Source organism: Leopardus geoffroyi, chromosome C3 (assembly GCF_018350155.1).
Source record: "Leopardus geoffroyi isolate Oge1 chromosome C3, O.geoffroyi_Oge1_pat1.0, whole genome shotgun sequence".
NCBI classification, from domain to species: domain Eukaryota; kingdom Metazoa; phylum Chordata; class Mammalia; order Carnivora; family Felidae; genus Leopardus; species Leopardus geoffroyi.
This window is the reverse complement of record NC_059338.1, coordinates 10,249,118-10,275,302: the sequence shown is the minus strand read 5'-3', so window position 1 is coordinate 10,275,302 and position 26,185 is coordinate 10,249,118. Positions and strand designations below refer to the sequence as shown.

The 26,185-nt window shown below is 40.8% G+C and overlaps 1 protein-coding gene across 6 annotated transcripts in view; it reads right to left on the bottom strand.

Moving 5' to 3' along the window:
• The window catches only part of TAF1A (TATA-box binding protein associated factor, RNA polymerase I subunit A), a 38,217-nt gene extending 13,875 nt beyond the window's left edge, over positions 1-24,342 (bottom strand). For 2 of the 6 annotated variants that reach the window (XM_045455693.1, XM_045455692.1), the window contains exons 1-7: positions 24,235-24,340; positions 22,724-22,856; positions 17,639-17,808; positions 13,136-13,249; positions 7,420-7,618; positions 3,923-4,053; positions 2,458-2,616 (exon numbers count right to left, since the gene is read on the bottom strand). In XM_045455693.1, coding sequence (XP_045311649.1) covers positions 2,458-2,616; positions 3,923-4,053; positions 7,420-7,618; positions 13,136-13,249; positions 17,639-17,808; positions 22,724-22,844 — 894 coding nt within the window. In that variant the 5' untranslated portion in view covers positions 22,845-22,856; positions 24,235-24,340. Of the gene's footprint in view, positions 1-2,457; positions 2,617-3,922; positions 4,054-7,419; positions 7,619-13,135; positions 13,268-17,638; positions 17,809-22,723; positions 22,857-24,234 lie in introns of those variants that run through there. The other 4 variants (XM_045455695.1, XM_045455696.1, XM_045455697.1 and 1 more) reach the window with 4 other exon arrangements.
• Positions 24,343-26,185: the final 1,843 nt, after the last annotated feature.

Sequence of the window (26,185 nt, the reverse complement as noted above, 5' to 3'; positions counted from 1 at the left end):
AGCAACAGTTATGACATGTGGGGTAGCTATAAGGATGGCAATACAGAAACCACTGGAAGACAACAGAGCCCACATATATGGTCGATTGATTTTCAACAACATTACCAATGTAATTCAAAGGAGGATGAGGAGTCTTTTCGCTAAATGATGCTGGAATAACAACATGGGGGAAAAAATGAACCCTGACCTTGACCTCACACTACACAAAAAAACTAGCTGAAAATCTATCATAGACCTAAACACAAATTTGTACTACTTCTAGAAAAAAGAAAAAAAAACATAGAAGAGAATCTTCATTATCTTGGGCTTGGCAAAGATTTCTTGGACAAAAAGTAGTAACTATAAAAGAAAAAATGCATAAATTGTACTTCAAAATTAGAGATTTCTGCTCTTCAAAAGACATTATTAAGAAAAAAAAGGCAAGCCACAGATTGGAAGAAAATATTCTCAGTCCATGTTGTGAATCCTATGTCATATGCCTTAGGTAAGGACAGATTATATAAAACTAACAAATCCATGAGAAGACAAATTACTCTCTAAAAAAAGAGACAAAACATTTGAACAGACACTTCACAAAAGATGATACAGGAGTAGCCAACAGGCGTATGAAAAGATACTCAACATCATCAGTCATTAGGAAAATGCAACTTAAAACCACATGAGACACCACTGCATATCCACTAAAATGGCTATTAATTCAAACGATTGACAATACCAAGTGTTAGCGAGGAAGTGAGAAACTGAACCTTCACATACTGATGGCGTGAATGTCAATGGTATGATCACTTCACAAACCGGTGGGGCAAAAGGCAACAAAAGCAAAAATAAACAAGTGGGACTACACCAAACTAAAAAGCTTCTGCACAGCAAAGGAAACCATCAACAGAATGAAAAGGCAACCCAGTGAAAGGAGAAAATATTTGCAAATCACCTATCTGGTAAGGGTTTAATATCTAAAATATAAAGAGCTAATACAACTCGAAAGCAAAAAACAAACAAAAAGGTACAAACTTCCAGTTATAAAATAAACCTAAGTCCTGGGGATATAATATAGAACATGGTGACCATAGTTAACACAGTATTGTATATTTGAAGTTTCTGAGAGAATAAATCTTAAAAGTTCCCATCACAAGAAAAGTAAGTTGTAACTGCGTGGTGATAGATGTAATTGTGTGGTGATAGACAGACAGACAGAATTACTGTGGTGATCACTTTGTGATACAAATACTGAATCGCTACACTGTTTATCTAAAACTAACATACCGTTATATACCAGTTACATCTCAATTGAAAAAAAAAAAAAACAGTTGGGCAGTTTCTTATGAGGTTGTTTCCAATTTTCCAGCAATTCCACTCATACAGTTGCCCAAGAAAAATGACAATATATATGCACACAAAGCCCTGTACGTGAGTCCTCACCTCAGCATTCATAGCAGGCAAAAAGTGAAAATACACCATCAAGAAGTGTATGTGTAGAAATGGAACACTACACAGCAGTAATAACAAATTACGGACACCTACAACACGGATGACTCTCAAAAACATGCGGGGCAAGACAAGCCACACAATAAAGAGCATATATTGCAGGTTTCACATGCATGAAATTCTAGAAGAGGTAAAATTAATCTGTTGTGACAGAAAGCAGATCATTATTTGCCTGGGGCCAGAAAAATGTGGGTAGATAGGCTACAAAAGGGAAATCAAAGATGTTCTGAGAGGACGGAAATGTTCAGCGTCTGGATCATCATGGTGGTTATGTGGATGTATGTCTCTGTCAAAACGCCTTCAAGTGTACACTTAAAATAAGTGTCTTGGGGCGCCTGGGTGGCTCAGTCGGTTGAGCGTCCGACTTCGGCTCAGGTCATGATCTCGCGGTCCGTGAGTTCGAGCCCCGCGTCGGGCTCTGTGCTGACAGCTCAGAGCCCGGAGCCTGTTTCGGATTCTATGTCTCCCTCTCTCTGACCCTCCCCCGTTCATGCTCTGTCTCTCTCTGTCTCAAAAATAAATACACGTTAAAAAAAATTTTTAAATTAAAAAAAAAAAAAAAAAAATAAGTGTCTTATTGTGTGTGAAAGGTTCCATAAAGCTGATTTTCAAAAATTATCAAAGCAGAACTTTCCAAGAAGGGTGGCAAAGGGTTTCTGCCCTCAGTCTCACTTGGGCAGGGCGCCGGGGGAACGGCCGTGGCGGGATCCCCTCAGGGCAGCACCTCAGGGCACCATCACACAAACAGAGTGACTTGGTAGGAGTGCCAGAATCTGCAAGTTGGAAGGCAAGACCTAAGGATGTTTTGAAGTTTCTTTTTTTTAGCAATCTCTTTACCCAACATGGGACTTGAACTCACCACCCTGAGATCAAGAGTCACATGCTCTTCCAACTGAGCCAGCCATATGCCCCTAAGGGTGCCTTAAAGTAGATCTCCGACCCTGTTCAGTCATTGAAATAAACATTTTATACCTTCAGCACACTTATCAGTTTCTCTCTTGGTGCCTTCTCCCTCTTTAGAAAGTTGTATAAGTAGACGTGAGCATTTGGATTGGACGGGAACTTTTCATCATAGGCGTAATTGGTGAGTACCTCTCGGGCTCCATCTTGATCCCCATAGAACTCCAGCATCTATATAAAATAAGTCATAATGTCTTCGCTAAATTCTGTAAGACAGCTGAGCGAAAGATAATGCACAACTTGACTTTGTTGATGGGTACAAAAATTCACTGAAACGACAAACAGTACTTCCTGTACAGGGAACGACAGTAATGGCAGTTTTTGCTGTCACCAGCATACGTTACAACCTCTGTGGAACACAGATCACTTACAACAAAGGCCCACATGGGTTCCCATTTCTTCCTGATCACATTTTTGTTACTGAAAAATGCAGCCACTTCAACCTAGGAACTGTTCCTGAAAGAAATGAAGGCCTCAAAGCAGGGCCCACCGATGAGTGAGAAAGACCCCACGAAGCAGCTAACCTCAGTGCCGACATGACTTCAGCCACAGAAGGAGCACGTGGGAACTAGGATTCCTTCCCTTTCGTTCCCACCCACACAGGGGAATTCCCAGATTCACTGGCATGTGGTTTCAGAGAGTATCTTTTGACAGCATAATTATCACGTTAGCGTTTATGTAACTTTCAAAAATTCTGAAGATTTATTCCCAGTGCCAAGGCCCCCCCCCCCCCCGCCCCGTCCTTTCACAGCAACTCTGAGATGACACAGCACCCTGACGAACTTCCTAAAAGCCATTATTCTTCATCCCACATTATGACCTAGTTTCAGATTTTTGTCCCCTGGTCTTCTCTAGCCCACGAAATATAAAATATCTTTCTGCTTGGGAACACCTGGGTGGCTCGCTTGGTTAAGTGTCTGACTCTTGATCTCAACTCAGGTCATGATCTCAGGGTGGTGAGTGCAAGCCCTACGTTGGCTCCGCACTGAGCATAAAGCCTACTTAAAAAAGCAACAACCAACTTTTTGCTCTCCTTCTAAATTCAATAAGAATACTAACGAATTAACATTTACAAATTATATTGCTATTAATTTTATAAATATTCGACCATGACCCATTACTCAGTGGTGAGGGGAACAAAAACAGTAACATTTACAGGATATTAGTAAAACAAAAATGACTCAGACCAAAAAGACATATCATATTCCCTCTTTTAAAATTTTTTTAAAAATTTTTATTTATTTATTTATTTATTTAAAGACTTTATTTTTTTAAGTAGTCTCTATGCCCAACATGGGGTTTAAACCCACAACCCTGAGATGAAGAGTTGCATGCTTCACTGACTGAGCCAGCCAGGTGCCCCTCTCTGTCTTTTAAAAAAAACAAAACAATTTTCTCCATTTAGTTGCCTTCTGACCAATAAAGATAAGGCTTATAACAAATGAAACGAATAAAACTTTATGAGAAGCCTACTTGCCTCTACATAACTCTTCACAAAAGGGTCCCAAACTCCAGGAGTTTGAATCAAGGCACCAAGGTTTACCGATGTCTTCCAACTGTGGTTGAGCATAGTCTGGGACGCTGTGTTGTAAGCATAATCATCTTCATCTGTTCAGAGATAAAAGATTTTTGAAAGTTATTCACTATCGAGGACACTCCTGATAGTAACAGCAATCAATGAACTATCCACAGGAAAAGTTCAGGCCCCGATGGCTCCGCCAGTAAATCCTAACAAACATTTAAAGAATACTACTACATCTTCACAAACTCTCCCCGCCCACCCCCAACTCCCTCCCTCCCTCCCTGCCAACACACACAAAAGGAACAAAAGGAAGTGTGGTCAGGAAGGCATACCTGGGGAGCTTTGAGAATGAATCTAGGTGGTAGCTACCTGGATATTTGTTTTAAATTATTCATTTTATCACACATTTGTGTACACACTTTTTCTGCATGTTATATTTCACAGTCTTAAAGGTTTAAAAGGAAAGTTAGTCTAGGGGCACCTGGGTGGCTCAGTCAGTCAAGCGACCGACTTCAGCTCAGGTCACGATCTCACCATTTGTGGGTTTCAGCCCCACTTCGGGCTCTGTGCCAACAGCTCAGAGCCTGGAGCCTGCTTCAGATTCTGTGTCTCCCTCTCTCTCTGCCCCTCCCCCACTCGTGCACGCTCGCGCTCTCTCTCTCCCCTCCTCTCAAAATAAATATATTTTTTTTAAATGTAAAAGAAAAGTTAGTCTTTCAAAAGTGACAGCTAACAGAAACAAAATACTTTTTATTTTTGGCCAAAATAACAGCCCCTCCCCTTCCCCAAAATGCATAGGTATTCTCCTCCCAGAGGATCAACTAAATATATATCAATACGGACCCGAATATGAAGTGATAAAGGGAAAATAGGTTAAGAAACTATAAAGAATTTTAAAAGGAAAAAAAAAAAGCACACCCCTGAGTCAGTAGAAGTGGAGTGTGAATTTACCGTGGAAGGGGGTCTCCAGTCACCAGTGCGTCAAAGCCAACCAGGACAGGCCAAGAGCAACAGAGAAAAATCCCAAACCAATACTGAGCATTCGTTCAGGTGTTATGTTCTCATGAGTTTAGTTACACAGAACCAGTCCTAACCTTTCTTTATTAAACAAACATCCAAAGTTAAAGATGATCTAAAGAGCTCCACACATTATGTCATCTTTATGTCTTCTTGGTAGCGAACAAGCCGTCAGCTGCAGAAAGGTCCTAAATCATCTACCCGTGGAAGAGACCGTGCAAATGCCATGTTCCTACTGCTTTTATCATCAATGGTTGAGTTCCACCTAACCAGAAAGGTTAGAAAAAGGCAAATACTGACTTTAAAACTCATCTAACCAATATCAATAAGCCTTTTTTAGTTCTTTAGGTTTTATTTATTTTGAGACAGAGAGAGAGAGAGCGTGAGCAGGGCAGAAAGGCAGAGGGAGGGAGACAGAATCTTCAGCAGGCTCCACGCTCAGCACAGAGTCCACGCAGGGCTCAATCCCACAACCTGGGATCATGACCTGAGCTGAAATCAAAAGTCGGACACTCAACCGACTGAGCCACCAGGTGTCCCTCAATAAGCCTTCAAAAAAAAAAAAAAGAAAATTATACCAGGGATTATGTCAAGGTTAACCAAAGAAATAAGAGATATGTAACCTCAGAAGACTGATTAGTCTAGAAGAAAGAAGAGATACAACATAAAACAGACATGAAAAAACTTAGGACAATCAAAAAGCAAGAGGTAAAGAGTCAAATGATATAGGTCAGACATGGAGCTATGAGGTTTATGGTATGAGAATGAGGGGGTCTAACGAGTCATGGAAGGGCAGATGGCCTTCTAGACGGAGAGGAAGCATGAAGACTGGACAAGATTATCACAATGAAGACAGCTTTTCATGAGTGTCTTGGGAGAGATCATACTCAGAAAGAGGGAATGGAATTTTGAGATTAGTGAACCTGCATATCCAAGAGACCAAGGGAATACTACGTACATGTAAGTATCATAAGGAATCACTGCTTATACATATTAGCCAATATATATGGGGACTGAGATTTGGATGGAGGATGAGAAAATAAAAAGGGTTAATCCTAGAGAAGCTATGGAGGAAAACTACACAAGAGAAGGAAGATGCAGAGAATTAAACACAAATCTGGGGATGGGAGAGGTAACATCACCACTGGAAGCAAGAGAAAGGGAACTCTGAGAAGTAGGGACATGCAGCCAATTCCTGGTGTGGTCAATCAAGAAAACCAAGACCTTTGTACAGAAACAAAACAACTGTACCTTGCCCTATTCTCTAAGCATATTAGAGAAGAATATGAAGAATATGAATATGAAGAATAACATCGTAAAACAGGGGCACCTGGCTGGCCCAGTCAGAAGGTCGTACAACTCTTGATCTCAGGCTGTAGGTTCAGGCCCCACACTGAATTTAGAGATTACTTAAAAATAATTTTTTTAAAAAAACGAACATTATAAAACAAACTAAACTCCATTCTAAACACACAGGAAAATGGGGCGCCTGGCTGGCTCAGTCAGTAGAGCACACAGCTCTTGATCTTGGGGTTGTGGGTTCAAGCCCCATGCTGGGTATAGAAACTGCTTACATAAATAAACTTTAAAAAAATAAATAAGTAAAAATAAATTTAAAAAACAAATAAATACACAGGAAGAAATGTTTATTATATGCAAAATAAATGTCTACTAAAAAAAATTTGTAACCTTTCTTGAAAATACTTAAAAAAACAATAAACTGGGGCACTCGGGTGGCTCAATCAGTTGAGTGTCCAACTTCGGCTTAGGTCTGATCTTGTGGTTCGTGAGTTCAAGCCCTGCATCAGGGTCTGTGCTGACAGCTTGCTCAGAGCCTGGACCCTACTTCAGATTCTGTGTCTCCTTCTCTCTCTGCCCCTCCCCAGCTCACGCTCTCTGTCTCTCAAAAATAAATAAATGTAAAAATAAATAAATAAATAAATAAATAAAATAAAAAAAACAATAAATCTAACATAGTCATGGACTTAATGTATGCATCATCTAATTTATGTCTGAAAAGTATGATATATCAGAAATATTACAAAGGATGATCAAGAATTTTACATCAATAGAGATGTCTGTTCTCTGCAATATCTGGAAAGAGCCAGGCTTCAAAGTAGGGGAATGAGGTTTATCCTTAATATCCTGTTTGTCTAGGGGCACCCAGATGGCTCAGTCGGTTAAGCATCTGACTCTTGATCTTGGCTCAGGTCATGATTTCATGGTTCGTGAGTTCAACTGCCACATGGGGCTCTGCACTGGTGCCGCAGAACCTGCTTGGGATTCTGTCTCTGCTTCTCTCTGCCCCTCCCCCACTTGCGTGCTCACTCACGTGCACTGTCTCTCTTTCAAAATAAATAAAGGAAAAAAAAAGATCCTGTCTGTCCCTCTGATTCGGTCTCATAGCCATAAAAAGTACACTCATCTTCGCTCACCAAGATTAGACAATTCCATCTTCTTTTTAGACCAAGTATAATACTGCAAAAGCCCTTTATAGGCCTGAATAAGGTTGATTAACACTTCCTGGGACGATGACTTTTCACCATATCTCCATGTCTCTGCACGACTGAGATTTCTGTTTGCATCCTCAAGCATTCCATGATGCAGAAGGTATAATGCATGTTGTAAGGAGATCTGCAACAATAAAAAGAAAAAGCCCACTGACAAATAGGTCATTAGATATCCGTTCATCCAAAACTTCAGTAAATATATATGCTGGAGCTAAATCCTTGGTAGTACATAGGTGATGTAACAATATTGTTTCTGTCATCAAAAATGTCAATTTAGCAAAGAGGAAAGATACATGAAACAATTAACATTATGCAAATGGGAGCTAAATTATGTAAACTCACAAAAAGAAGGCAGTGTCATTTAGTGAAACAAACAGATGCTTTCAAGACAGATAGTCCTGGCTCAGATGCTACTTAAAACTACGTAAACCTGAGTATGTTACTTGGCCTGAGTCTTACCTGTTATATGGAACAATTATTATTAACCCTGCAGAAGGATGTTATAAAGATTAAATGAAATAATACCTGCATCCCAACTACTGCCTAGTTTGGTCCACAGCAGGTGATCAATACATTATTTTATAGATGTCATAGAAGCTCAGAGAAAACATCTTAAAAAGGACTACTGAAGAATGTCATTGGTTCAAATGGAAAAGTGAATGCGTACTATAGAAGCAAGAACAACTACACAAAGAATGAGCATCACAAGTAGGGAGGATATTAAAGAGGGGAATAACGGGAAGTACAGTTAGTCATGTGAGTAGAGTCAGAGTTCAAGGCCTTCGTCACAAACTACTTCAGTAATTTCTCAACTGGTCTCTCTGATCTTGTCCCTCTAAAATCTGCCTTCCATGGGGCTGCCAAAGAAACCCCATGTTGTTACTCATTTGTGTGAAAACTTCAATGGCTCCCACTGCCTACAGAGGAAAAACTAAGCTCCCTGGGGATGGCACAGAGGACCCAGCCGACTTCCCCTGGCTTCTACCCAAGTGACTTTTAGAGTAACTGAAGCACTGGATGCAGGGCTATCAAATTCTCATCAATCCCTGCCTTGCCCGCCCAGCTTTTCCTCTGATCTGCCCAGCGAACACCCACTTGTTTTTTCAGCCTCAGCTGAAGCATCGCTTCTTTCCGTGACTCCCCTATGCATTTAATCCCAGCCCTCTCTGATTCCAGAGCTGACCGTTCCCTCCTTCGTCTTCTCACTGTATCTTGCGTTTCTACTCTGGTACCCATAACTGATTCCACATACATGCCCGTCTCCCTCTACTGCAAGGACTATGTCTAGCACATTATCTGGAAAATAGCAGAAAGTGTTTTACAAGAAATGTTTTACTGCCTTTTTTTTTTTTTTTTTAACGTTTATTTATTTTTGAGACAGAGAGAGACAGAGCATGAACGGGAGAGGGTCAGAGAGAGAGGGAGACACAGAATCTGAAACAGGCTCCAGGCTCTGAGCCATCAGCCCAGAGCCCGACGCGGGGCTCGAACTCACGGACCGCGAGATCATGACCTGAGCCGAAGTCGGAGGCCTAACCGACTGAGCCACCCAGGTGCCCCTTACTGCCTATCTTAATTATCACCCTCGGACTCTGGAGTGTGAAATACGGTTCCTTTTAGGTTTCTTTACTTCAACTGAATAGATTCTATGGGCTTAAAAGAACCCAACCAATAATTTAGTTAAAATTCGACCCTCCCTCCCCAATCAAATGGCTAACCAGTGTCTTCCTGAAAGAAGAGAGGGGAGCACACACCAAGACAGGCCATTTCTTTTTCCAACCGTTCAGCTGGAAAGTTCTTCCTCAAGCAGAACCATAAGCTGCTTCCGTTTAAATTCCACCCGTAGCATACCTGGGCTACCAGAGAATAAGATCGCAAGAGAGCACCTGGCACGTAAGGAGAACCTCCGGAAATTTTTTCTAATTAAGAAAAGAATCCTAAACTGGGAGTAATCTTTCTTCAAAATAAGAAAGCAGTGAGAATGTAAAATGGTGCAAAGTTAAGTGTAGACTTGTATCTTCGTATATTTTATATTTGCTTACATACAGATTTACATACGTTTTATATGTCTAAAACGGGACCCAGCAATTCTACTCCTAGGTATATACCGAAAGGAATTCAAAACAGGAACTCAAAGAGATACTTGTACACCAGTGTTCACCACCAACAACGGATGAATGTGTGAACAAAATGTGATAGGTACATACGATAGAATGCGAATGAGCCATAAAAAGCCATAAAAAGTTCTAATACTTGCCACAACATAAATAAGTCTTGAAAACACGATGTTAAGTGAAATAAGCTAGACCCAAAAGAACTAATACTGTTTGATTCCACTTATGTAAAATACCTAGAATAGATCAGGGTGTCTGGTGGCTCAGTCAGTTAAGCATTCGGTTCTCAGTTTCAGCTCAGGTCACAATCAAGTGGGATCAAGTCCCCCGTAGGGCTCTGCCACTGACAGCACAGAGCCTGCTCGGGACTCTCTCTGTCCCTCCCCCAGTGGTGCACGGGCGTGCACTCTCTCAAAATAAATAAATAAACATTGAAAAAATCTAGAATGTGTAAATCCATAGAACAGCAAACATATTAGAGGTTACCAGGGGCTGGGAAGAGAGAATGGGGAGTAATTCCTTAGCGGGCATAGAGTTCATGTTTGGGATGATGAAAAATGTAAACCACTGGCGATGGCTGTACAACACTGTGAATGTCATTAATGCTATTGAATTGTACACTTAAAATGGTTAAAATAACATATTTTATGGTCTATATATTTTACCACCATAAAAAAATTGGAAAATAGAAAAAGTAAAAACAAAACAAAAAAAGAAACACAGAGTAAATATTTTAGGTTTTGCAGGCCATATGGTCTGTTGAAACTACTCAATGCTGTCATTTGTCATGCTAAAAGCAGCTGTGGCAATGAAATGAATGGGTATGGCTGTGTTTCAAGAACTTTAGAGATACCGAAAAAAATTAAAAAGCAAAGCATTTTAAAACTTTATTGAAAAAGTACTCTTTTAGTTAAATGTATACCACAGACAGGGAAGTGTCTACCATTTTGGAAACATCACAATGTTTCTGGACGAGACTCAATGTTTTTGGCTGAGGCTTTAATAAAAAAAAATCTAGAAAGGGAGCTCTGCCTACACACTAGGACCATTAAAACATTTTTATGAATGGATCGGAGAGTTAATATGCCAAAATGTCCATACTACCCACAGCCATCTGTATTTTTTTCCCTGCACATTCTATAATTTATTTATTTTTTATAATTTACATCCAAGTTAGCACATGGTGCAACAATGATTTCAGGAGTAGATTCCTTAAGCCCCTTACCCATTTAGCCCATCCCCCCTCCCACAACCCCTCCAGCAACCCTCTGTTTGTTCTCTACATTGAAGAGTCAGAGCCACCTATAAATTCAACGTAATCCTATCAAAATTCCAGCGTCATTTTTCACAAAAGTAGAAAAAACAATCCTAAAATCTGTATGGAGTCACAAAAGACCCCAAATAGCCAAAGCAATCCTGAGAATGAACAATGCTGGGGCATCACACTTCCTGACTCAACTACATTATAAAGCTACAGTCATTAAAGCACGCGGTGCCTGCATAAAACAGGCACAAAGACCAGTGAACAGAATCAACAGCCCAGAAATAAAGCCACACATATATAATCAACCAGTTTTTGACAAGGAAGCCAAGAATACTCAATAAATAGAGAAAAGACAGTCTCTTCAATAAACGCTACTGGCAAAATTAGATACTCTCAAAATAATGAAATTCATCCTCTATTTTCTACTACTTACCAAAACTAACTCAAAATGAATTAAAGACTTAACTACTCAGACACAAAACGATAAAACTCCAAGAAGAAAACATAAGAAAAAAAGGTCCTTGACACTGGTCTTGGCAATGATTTTTGTCACTAAAAGCACAAGCAACAAAAGCAAAAATGAACAAGTAGGACTATACTCACCTAAACTGCTTCTGGACAGCAAGAGCAACCATCAACAAAATGAACATGCTATGGAATGGGAGAAACCATCTACAAGTCATATATCTGACGGGGTTAATATCCAAAATAAATGAGGAACTCAGTTCCATAGCAAAAACCCCAGCGGTGCCTGGCTTGCGTCTCTTGATCTCGGCGTCGAGTCTGAGCCCCACGTTGGGTGGAGAGATAACTTAAATAAATAGAACTTAAAAAATATGGGGCGCCTGGGTGGCGCAGTCGGTTAAGCGTCCGACTTCAGCCAGGTCACGATCTCGCGGTCCGGGAGTTCGAGCCCCGCGTCGGGCTCTGGGCTGATGGCTCAGAGCCTGGAGCCTGTTTCCGATTCTGTGTCTCCCTCTCTCTCTGCCCCTCCCCCGTTCATGCTCTGTCTCTCTCTGTCCCAAAAATAAATAAATGTAATAAAAAAAAAATAAATAAATAAAAAAAAAATAAAAGAACATCTTTTTTTAAAAATCCAATGAAAAGAATGAGTAGAGTGGGAATGCAAACTGGTGCAGCCACTCTGGAAAACAGTATGGAGGTTCCTCAAAAAATTAAAAATAGAACTACCCTAAGACCCAGCAATTACACTACTAGGTATTTATCCAAGGGATACAGGTGTGCTGTTTTGAAGGGACACATGCACCCCAATGTTTATAGCAGCACTATTAACAATAGCCAAAGTATGGAAAGAGCCCAAATGTCCACCAATGGATGAATGGATAAAAAAGATGTGGTATATACCTAAATGGAGTATTACTTGGCAATCAAAAAGAATGAAATCTTGCCATCTGCAACTACATGGATGGAAGTGGAGGGTATTATGCTAAGTGAAATTAGTCAGAGAAAGACAAATATTGTATGACCTCACCATCCACATGTGGAATCTAAAAACACTGCACTCACAGAAACAGGGAGTAGAATGGTGGTCGAGGGGGTGGAGGAAATGAAAGATGTAGGTCAAAGGGTACAAACTTGGCATTGCAAGATGAGTAAGTTCCAGGGATCTAATGTAGAGTATGGTAACTATAATTAATAACACTGGATTGTATACTTGAAAGTTGCTATGGGAGTAGAACTTTAATGTTCTCACCACAGCAACAACAACAAGGTGGCAGTGTGAGGGGAAGGATGCGTTAACTAACCTTACGCTGTAAACATTTCCCAATATACACGTGTACCGAATTATCACACCGTATGCCTTAGACTCACCCAATGTTATAGGTCGATTATACCTTAATAAAGCTGGGGGGGGAGAAAACCACTTTCACATATTCAAATTCCCAATTTGTTTTAGCTGCTTCCTTTTTCTAAGAGCATGAATTCCTAGAGAACCCAAATGAATTAAGCAAAGAGGTTAGAATTTGGTCCAACGTCATAATAAGGTATAAGCGCCATCTCTTAAGGACTGGTCCTGGCAGCCGGAGATAAACAAAGACAAGGTATTTTGCCTCAGAGAACAAGGCAGGCAGCAGGAAATGGAGGAATAAATGGTTTTCACAATACTACTTCCTTTCAGGCTCTTGTATTTATCCTCTTACCCTTTTTCCATGCCTTTGACATGATTACCTACCTCATCACTGAGATTTTTTTTAAGAACGAGCACTGTCAATGTCAATTCACACAGCCTGCATTCTCTCACCTTTAAGTAATTCATGACACCCATGTTTTTCATTCTGTCAGCAAAGGTATTGAAAGTCTCCATGTTGCTTTTGGGATGATAAAATAGAATTTCACTTCCGAGCTTCCAAATAATCTGTCAAAACAGAAATTACTAATAAAAATGTAAAATCCTTCCCTTAACCAATTTCTGCCTAAGGACCCTATCTTTCTTTCTGCTTACAACCTATAATTCGTTTTCCTAGATACCACTACTATCAACATTTTACTATACTTCATTTCACCCAGTAAAACTAAATATTATATCTCATGCGATAAAGTTTTTCCATCCATTAAATAAAAATACCAGATGGCTGTAATAGTGCCATTTTAAAGTTAGTAGTCTAAAGAAGGTACGCAGCTCAGATCCATATTGAAAACAGAATTTCTAATTGGCATAGGGGCAAGAATGTTAAAGTCAAAAAACTTAGTTTCTGTTAACCCTGGCTTTTTCACAATTCTTGGTCTCATCTGCAATATGAGGGCAATGGACTAGATGTTTCCTGAGATCTATAAAGCTCTACAACTACTGACTATATTTAATCTATATTTAGAACTCCAACTTAAAATTTTTCATCAGCTACAGTCAAATTTTAATAAAGTATTATTTTCTCCCCAGAGCACCAAAACTCTGGTAACAGAACCTGGAGCGCTTCTTGGGGTAAATCTCTATTTCTCTTACCCAGTTAAAATATTTCATTACTGATTAAAAAAAAAATTGTTTTTAATGTTCGTTTTTGAGAGAGAGAGAAAGACAGAGACAGAGAGAGAGTAAGTGTGTGGGGGAAGTAGGGGCAGAGAGACACAGAGACACAGAATCTGAAACAGGCTCCAGGCTCTGAGCTGTCAGCACAGAGCCTGATGCAAGGCTTGAACTCACCAACCATGAGATCATAACCTGAGCCGAAGCCAGATGCTTAACCGACTGAGCCACCCAGGCACCCCTATCTCATTACTGATCTTAAAGTATATTTCAGAGAATTTTAAATCAGTTCTTTCTGTGAATATATATATTAGTTGTTTGGTATAATCCTAATACGTTTCCAACTCAGAAAGAGGAATCAAGATTTCCTTTGTAGAAAAACCAAATTGTAGTATTTTGGAGCTTATAGAAAATTTGTAGACTGTAACAGTTGTTCTTAGACCCAGCTGTGTATAAGAATTACCTGGGACACCTTTTAAAAATAAATATTCTAGGGATTCAGAGTCTGATCAGTATAGGGTAGAGCACAGGAATCTGTATTCTCAACAAAAGCCCTAGATAATTCAAAAAAGAAGCAGACAAGTGTCTGGAAACCATTGATTCAAATCCTTCATTTTATAATACAAATTCTGGACAAAAAGAACCTATAACTTGTCCAATGTTTTATAGATGAACATAGCTTTGTCCATAAACTAAATTTTCAACCAATAGGTTTTTTTCTCTCAGATTTTTTTTGGGCTTTATTAAATAGCTACCCGACGCGATGGTTACTATATTAGTAAGAGCTATTTGAGAGCTTCATGTGAAGTTATTTATGGATAAACTATATTTTACTGAACAAATTTAAAAGTATATGCCAGGCCCTGTTCTAGATCCCTCTGCTCAGGAAATTTACATTCTATTGTAGAGAGACAGACAATAACCCAGAAACAGAATTAAATCGGCAAGTATGGTGGGAGAAGAATGGAGCACACTAAGGGGGTCAGGAGTGACAGCTGGAAAGTGGAGGGGGCAGTACGGAGTTGCATTTTAAACAGTCACGGGAGGACTCACTGAAAATGAGACTTGACAGATAGCTATAGTGATATCTGAAGAAGGACCTTTTCAAGTAAAAGGAATAGGTACAGCAAAGGCAATCAGGAGTGCACATGGTCTGTTCAAGCAAGAACCAGGAGATTAGGGAGGCTGGAAGAAGAAAAAAAAAACAGTATTTGAGTAATAGGAAATGAGATCAGAAAGGTCAAGGGGGAAAGGGAATGAGCAGATCATACAGAACTTGCAGGCAATCATTAGGACTTTGGCTTTTACTGAGTGAAATGGGAAGCCATTACAGAGTTTAGCAGAGAAGTGACATGATCGATCCTGTGTTTTAAAAGGATCATGCTGCAGGGGCGCCTGGGTGCCTCAGTCGGTTAAGCGTCTGACTTTAGCTCAGGTCATGATCTTGCAGTTCGTGGATTCGAGCCCCGCGTTGGGCTCTGTGCTGACAGCTCAGAGCCTGGAGCCTGCTTCAGATTCTGTGTCTCTGTCACTCTCTGCCCCTCTCCCTCCCACTCACTCACTCTCTCTCTCTCTCTCTCAAAAATAAACATTAAAAAAAAAAAAATTAAAAAGATCATGCTGCATCATTAGTCACTAGGGAAATACAAGTCAAAACCACAACAGGCTACCACCTCACAACCGCTAAGGCAGCTACAATCAGAAAGACAGACAATAACAAAACCTGGCAAGGATGCAGAGAAATTGGAACCTCATAGATTACTGGTGGTGACGTAAAATGGTGCAGGTACTTTGGAAAACAGTCTGGTAGTTCCTCAAGAGGCCAAACACAGTTACTGTATGACCCAGCACTCTGTTCCTTGGTACATACCCAAGAGAGATTTCAACAAACATCCCTAACAAAAACGTGAATGTTCATAGCAGCATTACTCATAATAACTAAAAAGTGCAAATAACGCCCATGTCTAACAACAGACGAAGGGACACACAGAACAGGATGGAATGTCACCTTCTAATACAAAGGAAAGAAGTACTAATAAAAACTGCAACAAGAATAAATGTGAAAACACATTCAGTGAGAGAAGTCATGCACAAAGACCTCATATTATAAAATCCACTTCTCTGAAATGTCCGGAAACGGAAAGTAGATTAGTGGTTGCCAGCGGCTGGGGAGTGGGGGAAGGAGGGACAGGGCAGAGAGTGACTGTGAGTGTATTCTTTTGGGGCGGGGGGTAGGAAAACGTTCAAAATTTAGATTGTGGTAATGGCTGCATATCTCTGCAAATATATGAAAAAACATTGAATTGTACCATTTAAATGTGGGAACTGTATGGTGGTTTATTTATAAGACTATTTTTTAAAAAGGATAACCCTGGTCGCTCGCTATGCTGAAAAGAGACAAGGGGGTGCCGGAGGGCAAGCAGTCATCTACGGGAGATGACAGTGGTTTGGGTTGACGTGCAGTCACGCAGCTGGCGAGAAGTATTCAGACCGAATTCTGAAGGAGAGCCAATAGGATATGGGGTATGAAAGAAAGGGAACTTCAGAGTCGGGCCCCAGCGATTAGATACTTAAAAAACCATCATCTGAGATGAGGAAAATTAGGTTTGATGGTGAAGATCAGAAGGTCCACTTTAGGTACGCTGGTGTGATACAACTGTTAGACACCCGAGTGCTGATGCGGAACAGATAGCTGGACAGAGGGACGTGGGCTTGGAGAGATGTCAGGGCCGCAGATACACAACTGGGAATCGTCCGGCATACAGACCAGATTTAAGGCCATTTAAGAAGAGGACTAAGGACTGAGTTCTGGGGAACTCCCAAGTCAAAAGGCCAGGGAGCAGACGAGCAATCACAGGAGGCTGAGGAAGGCCAGTGAGGCAAGAGAGAAAAGTGAGAAACAGTGTCCTGGAGGCCAGATGAAGACAGCTTATCACAACACAGGAGGTAGCGATCTACTGTCTTCAATACTGCTGACAGGTCAAGTTACTCGAGCGCTGAGAACTGGGCACCAGATTTAGCAACCTGGAGACCACTGCTAAACCCTGACAAAGTAACTTGGTAGAAACGGTGATGCTGGTGGGCAGGGGGGCCTAACTGGAGAAGGTTTGGAGAGAACAAGTATGCACATCCTTTCAAGGAGTTTGGCTGACAGCGGAAGTGGAAAAACGGCACACACCTGTGGAGAAAATGGGGGTCAAGAGATGATTTTAAGACGCAAGAAACAACACGTTGGTATGATGATAGGAAACATCCTATGGAGAGGGAAAAACACATGGAAAGGAGGGAGAATTACTAGAAGGAAGGAATGAATAGTGGGGAATCTGAGAATTCAGAGTTCAAAATATTTTTAGTTTCCTTCAAAATCCTAATAAGTAGCCCTTCCTGGGTGGCTCAGTAGGTTAAGCGTCCGACTTCGGCTCGGGTCATGATCTCACGGTTCGTGAGTTTGACCCGAGTTGGGCTTTGCACTGACAGTGCGGAGCCTGCTTGGGATTCTCTCTCTGCCCCTCCTCCCTCTCCCTCTCTCTCTCTCTCTCTCCCCCTCTCTCTCTCTCTCTCAAAATAAATAAATAAACTTAAAAGATAAAATAAAATCCTAACAAGTAAAAAGATGTGCAAGAAAAAATGTCCCAGTATAAATTCTCCACCCAAAACCACTTTCAGTAGCTTTTAGAAAAATCAATTTGCGATCCTTGCAAAAGCTATTCTGGGTGGCGCTCAAGGGGCAGAAACTCTCTCCGGTAGCTGTAATCTCCTCCCACAGGCTCACACTTCACTTACCTCGGGTGCAGCCTGCCTCTTGTGGCTGTCTGAATCTTCCAGGATCTGGAAGTAACTGTGCATGTACCCTGCAGCTTGTGGCCACTGGTGCTTCAGCAAAGCTTCTTGGATACGATTCAAACAAGCACTGGTTGTCTGAGCAAAATCCTTCTCCTTTTTTCCTCCAGTTTCTACAGATTAAAAAGAAGTCTTTACCCACAGTGATCCCAATTCAAGTTTTAAAAAAGTCCTTTCTGATAAGCAGAAATTTTAACAAGCAGGACAGTAATTATTACTCAACCCAGCCCGGCCCTAATATCAAAGCTAGCTTCCCTTGAAACAAACTCTCGCACGCTATTTTTACTAGTCTCAGCAAATGGAAAAGAAAAACCTGACTTGATGTTCATGGGCTACCGGGGTACCAGAGCTTCCAGATCAGATCCAATCATCCTTTCATTTTGCACCAAACAATCTGGGCCCCAAAAGCAAGTCCCAAGTATTTAGAATGGGTAAAAATCATTAGGGTTATCCTAGACAAGCATGTCCTGTATTAACTACCAGTATTCTGAAAACTCTCAGAGGTGGGCTTTCATTATTCAAGGACCGAGTTCCAGTAACTTAATGACATTAAACACCAATGAGATTTAACAGCTGAAGACATTAGCGTTTATATCTCTAAAGGATCAACAATCCTCACCTTAAGAACATCTGGGCTTAGTTACAACTGTGTTTTAATGTTTATTTTGGAGAGAGAGAGAGGGAGAGAGAGAGAGGGAGACAGAGGGAGAGAGAAGGAGAGAGAGAGCGAGCTAGCACACGCACGTGTGAGTGGGGCAGAGGCAGACAGAGAGAGACACAGAATCCCAAGCAGGCTCCAGGCTCCAAGCTGTCAGCATAGAACCCAATGCGACGCTTAAACCCACAAACCGTGAGATCACGACCTGAGCTGAAGTCAGAGCTTAATCAACTGAGCCACCCAGGCACCCCACAACCCCATTTTAGGAGTAACAGGTGCCATACTGACACCTCCTCTTTCCTTCCCACACCACCACAGGACCCCGCTAGGTCAGTGGTCCTCCCGCGGGGTACCCTGACCCCTGGGAATACAGAGAGACTTACAGGTACTGGGCAAAGACAGTTTCAGAGCAACTGACTTGCAGATCTTCAACTTCCTCACATACTCACTTGTGCCTAAAATTAATCTCCTAGAGAACCATGCTACAGTCAAGGCTTCACAATCAAAATCAATATATATTACCTGAAGGTGAAAACGTAGGTGTAACTATTGGGACAGTGACGGACTCTAACAAACCCTTTGGCAAGTCAGGTGATTTCCAAGTCTTTGCTTATCAAAAGCGTGGAAGGACTTAAGAATTCTTTATAACAGATCACTACGCAATTTTGTCATGAGTAATTCAAGAATTCAAAGACCTGATACATTGCTACAATTACACTCTATCCAATGCCATCTACTTACTCATGTAACTAAGGTTTCTCAGAATTACGTCAATGAAAACAAAATAGAACTGAAGCTAAATCTTTTCTCATTCCAGAAATACATGCTACTCTTTCACGGATATATCAAATCATTGGAAATAAGTGATAACCTTATTTATTTTATTGAAATAAAGAAGTCATGGGGCACCTGGGTGGCTCAGTCGGTTGAGCGACCGACTTCAGCTCAGGTCATGATCTCACGGTTTGTGAGTTCGAGCCCCGTGTCGGGCTCTGTGCTGACAGCTCAGAGCCTGGAGCCTGCTTCGGACTCTGTGTCTCCCTCTCTCTCTGCCCCTCCCCCACTCATGCTCTGTCTCTCTCTCTTTCTCTCTGTGAAAAATAAACATTTAAAAAAAAAAAAGAAAGAAAGAAGTCATAAAAATGTACTTTTAATTAAATTTTAACACAACTTTTTAAGTTTTTTTTTTTAATGTTTATTTAGTTTTGAGAGAGAGAAAGACAGAGACAGCGCATGAGCGGGGGAGGAGCAGAGAGAAAGGAAGACACAGAATCCAAAGCAGGCTCCAGGCTCTGAGCTGTCAGCACAGAACCCAATGCGGGGCTCGAACCCACGAACTGTGAGATCATGACCTGAGCCGAAATAGGATGCTTAACCAACTGAGCCATCCAGGTGCCCCTAAATTTTAACACAACTTTTAATACTTATGTTGTTAGCATCAGTTTTGTAAAACCATAAATTATGATGTCTCACTCCAGACAAAATCTTAGTACCTAAAGTCCTATAGGATATTAACAAAAAATAATTAAATGTAGATACACAGTTTTATTGTAAAAACAAAAGTATGACAAGAAAACAAACAGTATAAAATCATCATCAATTAAAATCTTTTTCAGGGTGCCAGGGTGGCTCAGTTGGTGGAGTGTCTGACTTTGGCTCAGGCCATGATCTCACAGTTCCTGAGTTCAAACCCCACGTCAGGCTTGCTGCTGTCAGTGCACAGCCCAGAGGGGATCCTCTGTCCCTCTCTCTCTGCCCCTCCCTAGCTTGTGCTTTCTCAAAAATAAACATTAAAAAAATTTTTTTTCATAAATACTTTTAAATGGATGGTGAAAGGCATCACATTCCTATGCTGCTTAGATTCCACTGGATATATTTGTAAAAGTAGTAAACTTAATTTCATTTAAAAATGCCAAAATATGTTGGAAATTAGATCTTTTGCAACTATTCAGCTTACAATAAACACAATTTTTATTTTTATTTATTTATTTTTTTTATAGAAATTTTTTTTTTTTTAATTTTTTTTTTCAACGTTTATTTATTTTTGGGACAGAGAGAGACAGAGCATGAACGGGGGAGGGGCAGAGAGAGAGGGAGACACAGAATCGGAAACAGGCTCCAGGCTCTGAGCCATCAGCCCAGAGCCTGACGCGGGGCTCGAACTCACGGACCGCGAGATCGTGACCTGGCTGAAGTCGGACGCTTAACCGACTGCGCCACCCAGGCGCCCCTAAACACAATTTTTAGATGACACTTTAAAACCATGCAAGGCAGTACATAATTGAAAGAAAAAAAAAAGGGTACTCAAACAAAACAGGTTTCAACACAACGGGGCTCTACACTAGGGTTTCTCAAACTTTTTAAAAATACTTAAAAATCTCGTGGAGATCCTACTGCTTGCTATTCAGTGTGGTTCTGGAAACAAAAGCCTTAGCATCACCAGGGAACTTAACAGAATGCCCCACCCAGCTCTCTGAATAAGAAGCTGCATTTAGCAAGATCCAAGCAGCAGCTGGTCCGGGAAACTGACAAAACACCTCTTCCCTAAAACCTCATTTATTTACCTAAAGGAGGACTGACCTCAGGCCAACCCCTCAAGTTTTCACTACTCAGCCTGGAAGTCCGGGACTTTAGACTACTGTCCTTAAATTCTTGGAAAATTCCCCTTCTGTCTTGCAATTCAGCCTAGTTACCTCAGGAATACCTCTCATTTCATTCTTTTACGAGCAAAAGATCATCCTATTTGTTGCTGATACACTTTCAAAAATAACTGCCTAGGAAAAGAAATTTTGACATGAAATGAGCTACAATAGAGAACCAGCACCATCAGCCTATCTCTACTGCCCTTGAAAGAATCTGGAAACTTGTCGGTCAACAAATATTTTTTGAGCACTATTTTGTGCCAAGTACTACTCTAGGTACTCGACACAGTTTTTTTGTTTGTTTTCTAAAATTTTATTTTTAAGTAATCTCTACACCCAGCGTGGGGCTCGAACCTACAACCCTGAGAGCAAGAGTTGCACACTTCACCAACAGACAGCCAGGTGTCGCGTAACGTATAGTTTTAATTCAGATTGGCCTCTGCCTTCAAAGTTTTTATTCTAAAGGGCATACCCTTCAGAACGCCAATAGATATTTACTAGAATAAAAAAATTAATAATTGCTGGGCAATTTTGTTTTCCTAGTATGGTCATTTATCACTACAATGTCAATATTACCTGAAACTCTTGTTCACTGCAGGCATAAAGTATTTTGGGTTTAACAGACTATTCATAACTTCTAAAACATTTCTAAGCATGTAAATTCTGGTGTTAAACCTGTCTGCTTTCAGACTGACTCCAGTTCTCTATAGAACCCTGATGACAAAAACTTGCCCAAGTATATCTTAACCAGCAGGAACTTGAGATTACTAGTTCCCTATCAGGCGGGGAAGTAGCATTCACTCTTAAGTACCAACCATTCAAAGCTAGCTTAAACCATGTACGGTCATTAGCAAAATTAAAAAGAGAAGAGAGGAAAGAAACTATTATTTTTTCCAACATTCACTATGTATGAGGCTCTGCACTAAGCACTTTACATATAATACCTCATTAATAAAATTATATTTCAGTTATCAAAAAGTATAAGCTTTGAGATCAGATAGACCTGGTTTAACTCCTGATACCAACATCTAGAGTTTAACTTCTTCAAGATTCATTTCCCTCAACTCTAAAACGCCCAGCAAATGGATTTACTGAGGATTAATTTACTGAGATAACTAAATGAGAAAGATAAAGAAACGGGAGCAAATTCTAGGAGCCAAAGAATCTCAGTCAAGGGGAAAGATGGCTAGTCTACGAGAGATGTTTTGAGGGTACTAAGTGCCAGTTCTGATATATTCCCAGAAGTACACCATCCAACAGGTCAATAATATACACATAACTGCTTCTTTTATATATTCTTACAGGGAATATACTCCACAGAAACATTTGCTTATATTTATAGAGAGAAAAGTTCTTTTTTTGGAACCTATTATAGATCAATTATGTTAGGAATAATTTCAATGCAAAACAACAGAAATTTCTTAAAAACACTTCCTACATATGTACTCCTCACTGCCAGTGACCATATATTATTCATCTATGTATCCCAATATTTAGCCGATGCCAGGCTTATAAGTGACTAATAAGCATTAGTGGGGGGGAAAAGGAATCTACCATAATACAGATTATGTTATGTTATTAGTTCAAAGGAAAAGTAGGAAAGGGATCTCTGTTTTAAATGATCATTTTGCTTACAGCCTCAAAACCCGAATAGAGGCACATCTTGCAACTGAACTTTTAATTTTGTGTCCATACTGAATCTTACCATCTAGATGTTATTTTACTTACCCACAGTGTCTATATGCTTTTGGAGCCAAGGAAAATACATTCCTGTACCAGACAATACACATGATTCCTCCTGGTCATCCTCTGTCTTGGACCTTATCAATTCTTCACTGAAATCACTCATACCTGTTCCAAACTGAGAATATCAGTTACCATCTGTACATCTCATTTCCCGGCCTTCTTAGTTATATAAAAACAACTGCTACCTTTTTATCTAATAGATAATATTTGATCAGCAAAATTCATTCTACCAGGTAGCTCCTGCGTTTTATTTATTAACTTATTTATTTTTTGAGCAGGCTCTACACCCAATGTGGGGCTTGAATTCACGACCCTGAGGTCAAGGCCTTAGCTGAAATCAAAGAGTTGGACACTCAACCGACTGAGCCACCCTGGCACCCCCCAGGTAGCTCCTATAAAGTAAGAAATAAATTTAATTATGTCAACAACAGCCCAAATAAATGATCCATTCAAAAAAATTTTTTTTAATCTTTACTACTATATTACAAGAACATACAAAGATAGATAAGATACTGCTCCTAATTTCAAAAAAAAAAAAAAACCCACAAAAACAAAAAACATCCAACTCAAGTCTAGAGGAAGATATAGCAAAATGACACATAATAATAAAACGATGCAAATACATAACAGTATTAGTAATTACCATATATTGATCCTTCTCTATATACCAAGCATATAAACTATCTCCCTTAATCCTTATAAAAATCCTGAGAGGACTATTATTTTATTTCATTTTCATGTTGGAAAAAAAACTGAGGGGCGTAATGAAATTATATAAACTGACCTAACATCATAAAAAGGTGAGGACAATACTCTAGAAGTAGAGCATCAAACTACTTGGCACAGAGTCTTGGGTCTGCGTGGAGGACGGGGTCAGAAGACTGAACTGATGGAGGGAAACGAATCTAGAAAGACGGCCATATGCCAAGCGAAGAATGGACTTAATCCTCAAGATGCTCAGGGCTCCTGTCCCTCATTCCCCACATCCAATCGATTCTTTGGTCCAGCTGATACTAACGGCTGGAATTTCTCCAATTTTCCCTCTTGTCCGCAATCCTACACCACTACCCCAGTTCAGGACAGGACATCTTCAGACTGTGTCTTGATCACTGAATTAGCTTTCCAACTAGTTACCCCACCTCAAACCCTGCTACTCCAACATTACAGCCAGAGTACATCTTTTAAAATAAAATTCTGTGGTTTAGGCGCCTGGGACTGACATAACATCGAAATTTGCATCCGACGCACACGTACTTTAACGAGCCCTTACAGAAGCAGCTCTCCCAATTTCTCCAAATTCTAAAAAACTAAGTTGTTGCCATGCAGTTGCCACGGTACCCACAGCTTCTCCGCCCCTTTCACCTTGTGCTCAGAAATAAAGGTTTCAGAACATCAGGAGAAAGTAGCAGCAGAACATGGGTTAGTCCTAGCACAGCCCTTCAGGTTCTACTTTGAATGCTTGCCATGATTGATGGACAAGAGGCGACACTTACCCGCCTGAAGCCGACTCTTCCCCGCAGCACTAAACGCAGCCGGCTGCTACTCGTGAACTGCACGAGCGAACCCCGACCGGAAGCGGAGCTAGAGCCTGCTTCGTGTGAGCATGCGCAAACTCCGCCGCGCTCTCAGATGGCACGCAGACGTGGCTCCGCCCCTAACTCCACCTTCTGTGGCGGAGGCGTCTCCCTCCGCCGCTCAACCCCGGAAGTGTCCGCGCGCAGCTGTCCTCCCACCGAGTTGGCTTTGCGTTTGTGTCTTACTCTGTTCCAGTTGGAAAATGGGAGACTTTAAGTGCAACTGGAGAGTGGGACGAGGGGATGGTGGCTGGTTGAGGTGAGCAATAGAAAAAGCAGAATGCAACATTACCAGAGTAATTCACTGTACTATAATCTTTAAATTAATTAAATTTTTTCTTGGCCGAAGGGCGCACTGCGCAAATCTCAGAGGCGTGGTTAGTGGTCCTGGCCAAGATAAATGTGCATAACCTCTTAATTGCTCCCCTTGACATCTTTTTTTCTCTTCTTTTAAAGTTTTATCTTTGAATTTAAGTCATTTGGCACCCTCCCCCAAATTTGAGCAAGAATATCTTTTTCCCTCTCGGCTGAGAGGACTCTGGGGACCCATCTGGGGGCCGCTTTTCATGAGGAGCATTGACAAACTTACATGAAAGAGGGACAAAAGTAAGATGATTAAATGTAAAATGAGGGAAAGTTGAGCTCTGGGTAAGATGACCCTGGAGAGGCAGAGACCCATGGGAACACAGTACGTATCTCCACAACTGGGAAGGTTGGTCTGTGAAAGAAGGTCAGACCATTTTTTCAAAGCTTCAGAGAACAGAACTAGGACTACGGAGGAAAAGTTACAAGGAGTTAGCTTTAAAGTCATTACATCAATTTTGTTCATACTTAAGAGTGCACAAATAATGGCATAGGAATCTGAGTTTTCTGTACCCTGAAAGCAAACCATCTGAGCAGAATCAATGTTGTAGAATTGATGAAAGGGTGTGGTAAGGGTTTCTATAGGAATTCCTTAAAATGGCAGAAATACTTGATTCTGAATTTTCCTCATAAGCACCGTGCAGTAGCTATGATTTTGCAAGAAAAGTTCCAGGGGCGCCTGGCTGCCTCAGCTGGTAGAGCATGCAACTCTTGATCTCGGGGTGGTGAGCTTAAGCCCCACATTGGGCATACAGATTACTTAAAAAGAAAGGAAAATTCCTACTGCTGCTTCTTGTGCTGTAACTCTTTGCAGTGCTCTGCCTCTGCAGCAAGGCTGACCTAAATGATCATGGGGTCCAGCAAAGCACACAAACAAAATAACACAGCCATAATCTTCTAGTCTCGAGGCTTGGTCCGGCTACAGTTCTTCCTTTGCCATGAAGTTGTTGACCTGAAAAGTAAAACGGCTTATTATCTTACCAGCAAAATGTGTTTATTCAGGACTAGTAGAGGAATTGGAATTTGGGACAAGGAAGCTATAGCAAAAGCCTTAGGCAAGTCCAAAGAACATAGGAAAGGACCACTCTTCTATAGAGGATAGGGGGGAGTTGGGGGGAGCTGTTGTAAACAACAAGTCCATTGCAGTAAACTGGGACTTTGAAGTATAGTGGCTTCTCATTGGCTGAGTTGTGACAGTTTGTCACTGGCTGGGCTGTTGCTGGGCAAAGGGAAAATCCTCCTTTCTCCTACTGGGATAGTGAAGTAGGTTTCTTCCTATTGGGAATGCAAAGTAGTCTGGTCCTATTGGATCTGCAAAGGGTTGCAATGAGTGGTGGGGTCTGAGAGCTACCCTTTCTGGCCTCCTGGCTCCATCTTAAAAGAAATTTCCTTTAATGAGTTCTGCAAGGTGTAATTTCACCCAAATTCATGCTCTCACAAAGATGGAGAAGAAATTTCTTGTTTACCTTTATATTCTCATACAGTTTTAGGTAACTGTAGATAAAAG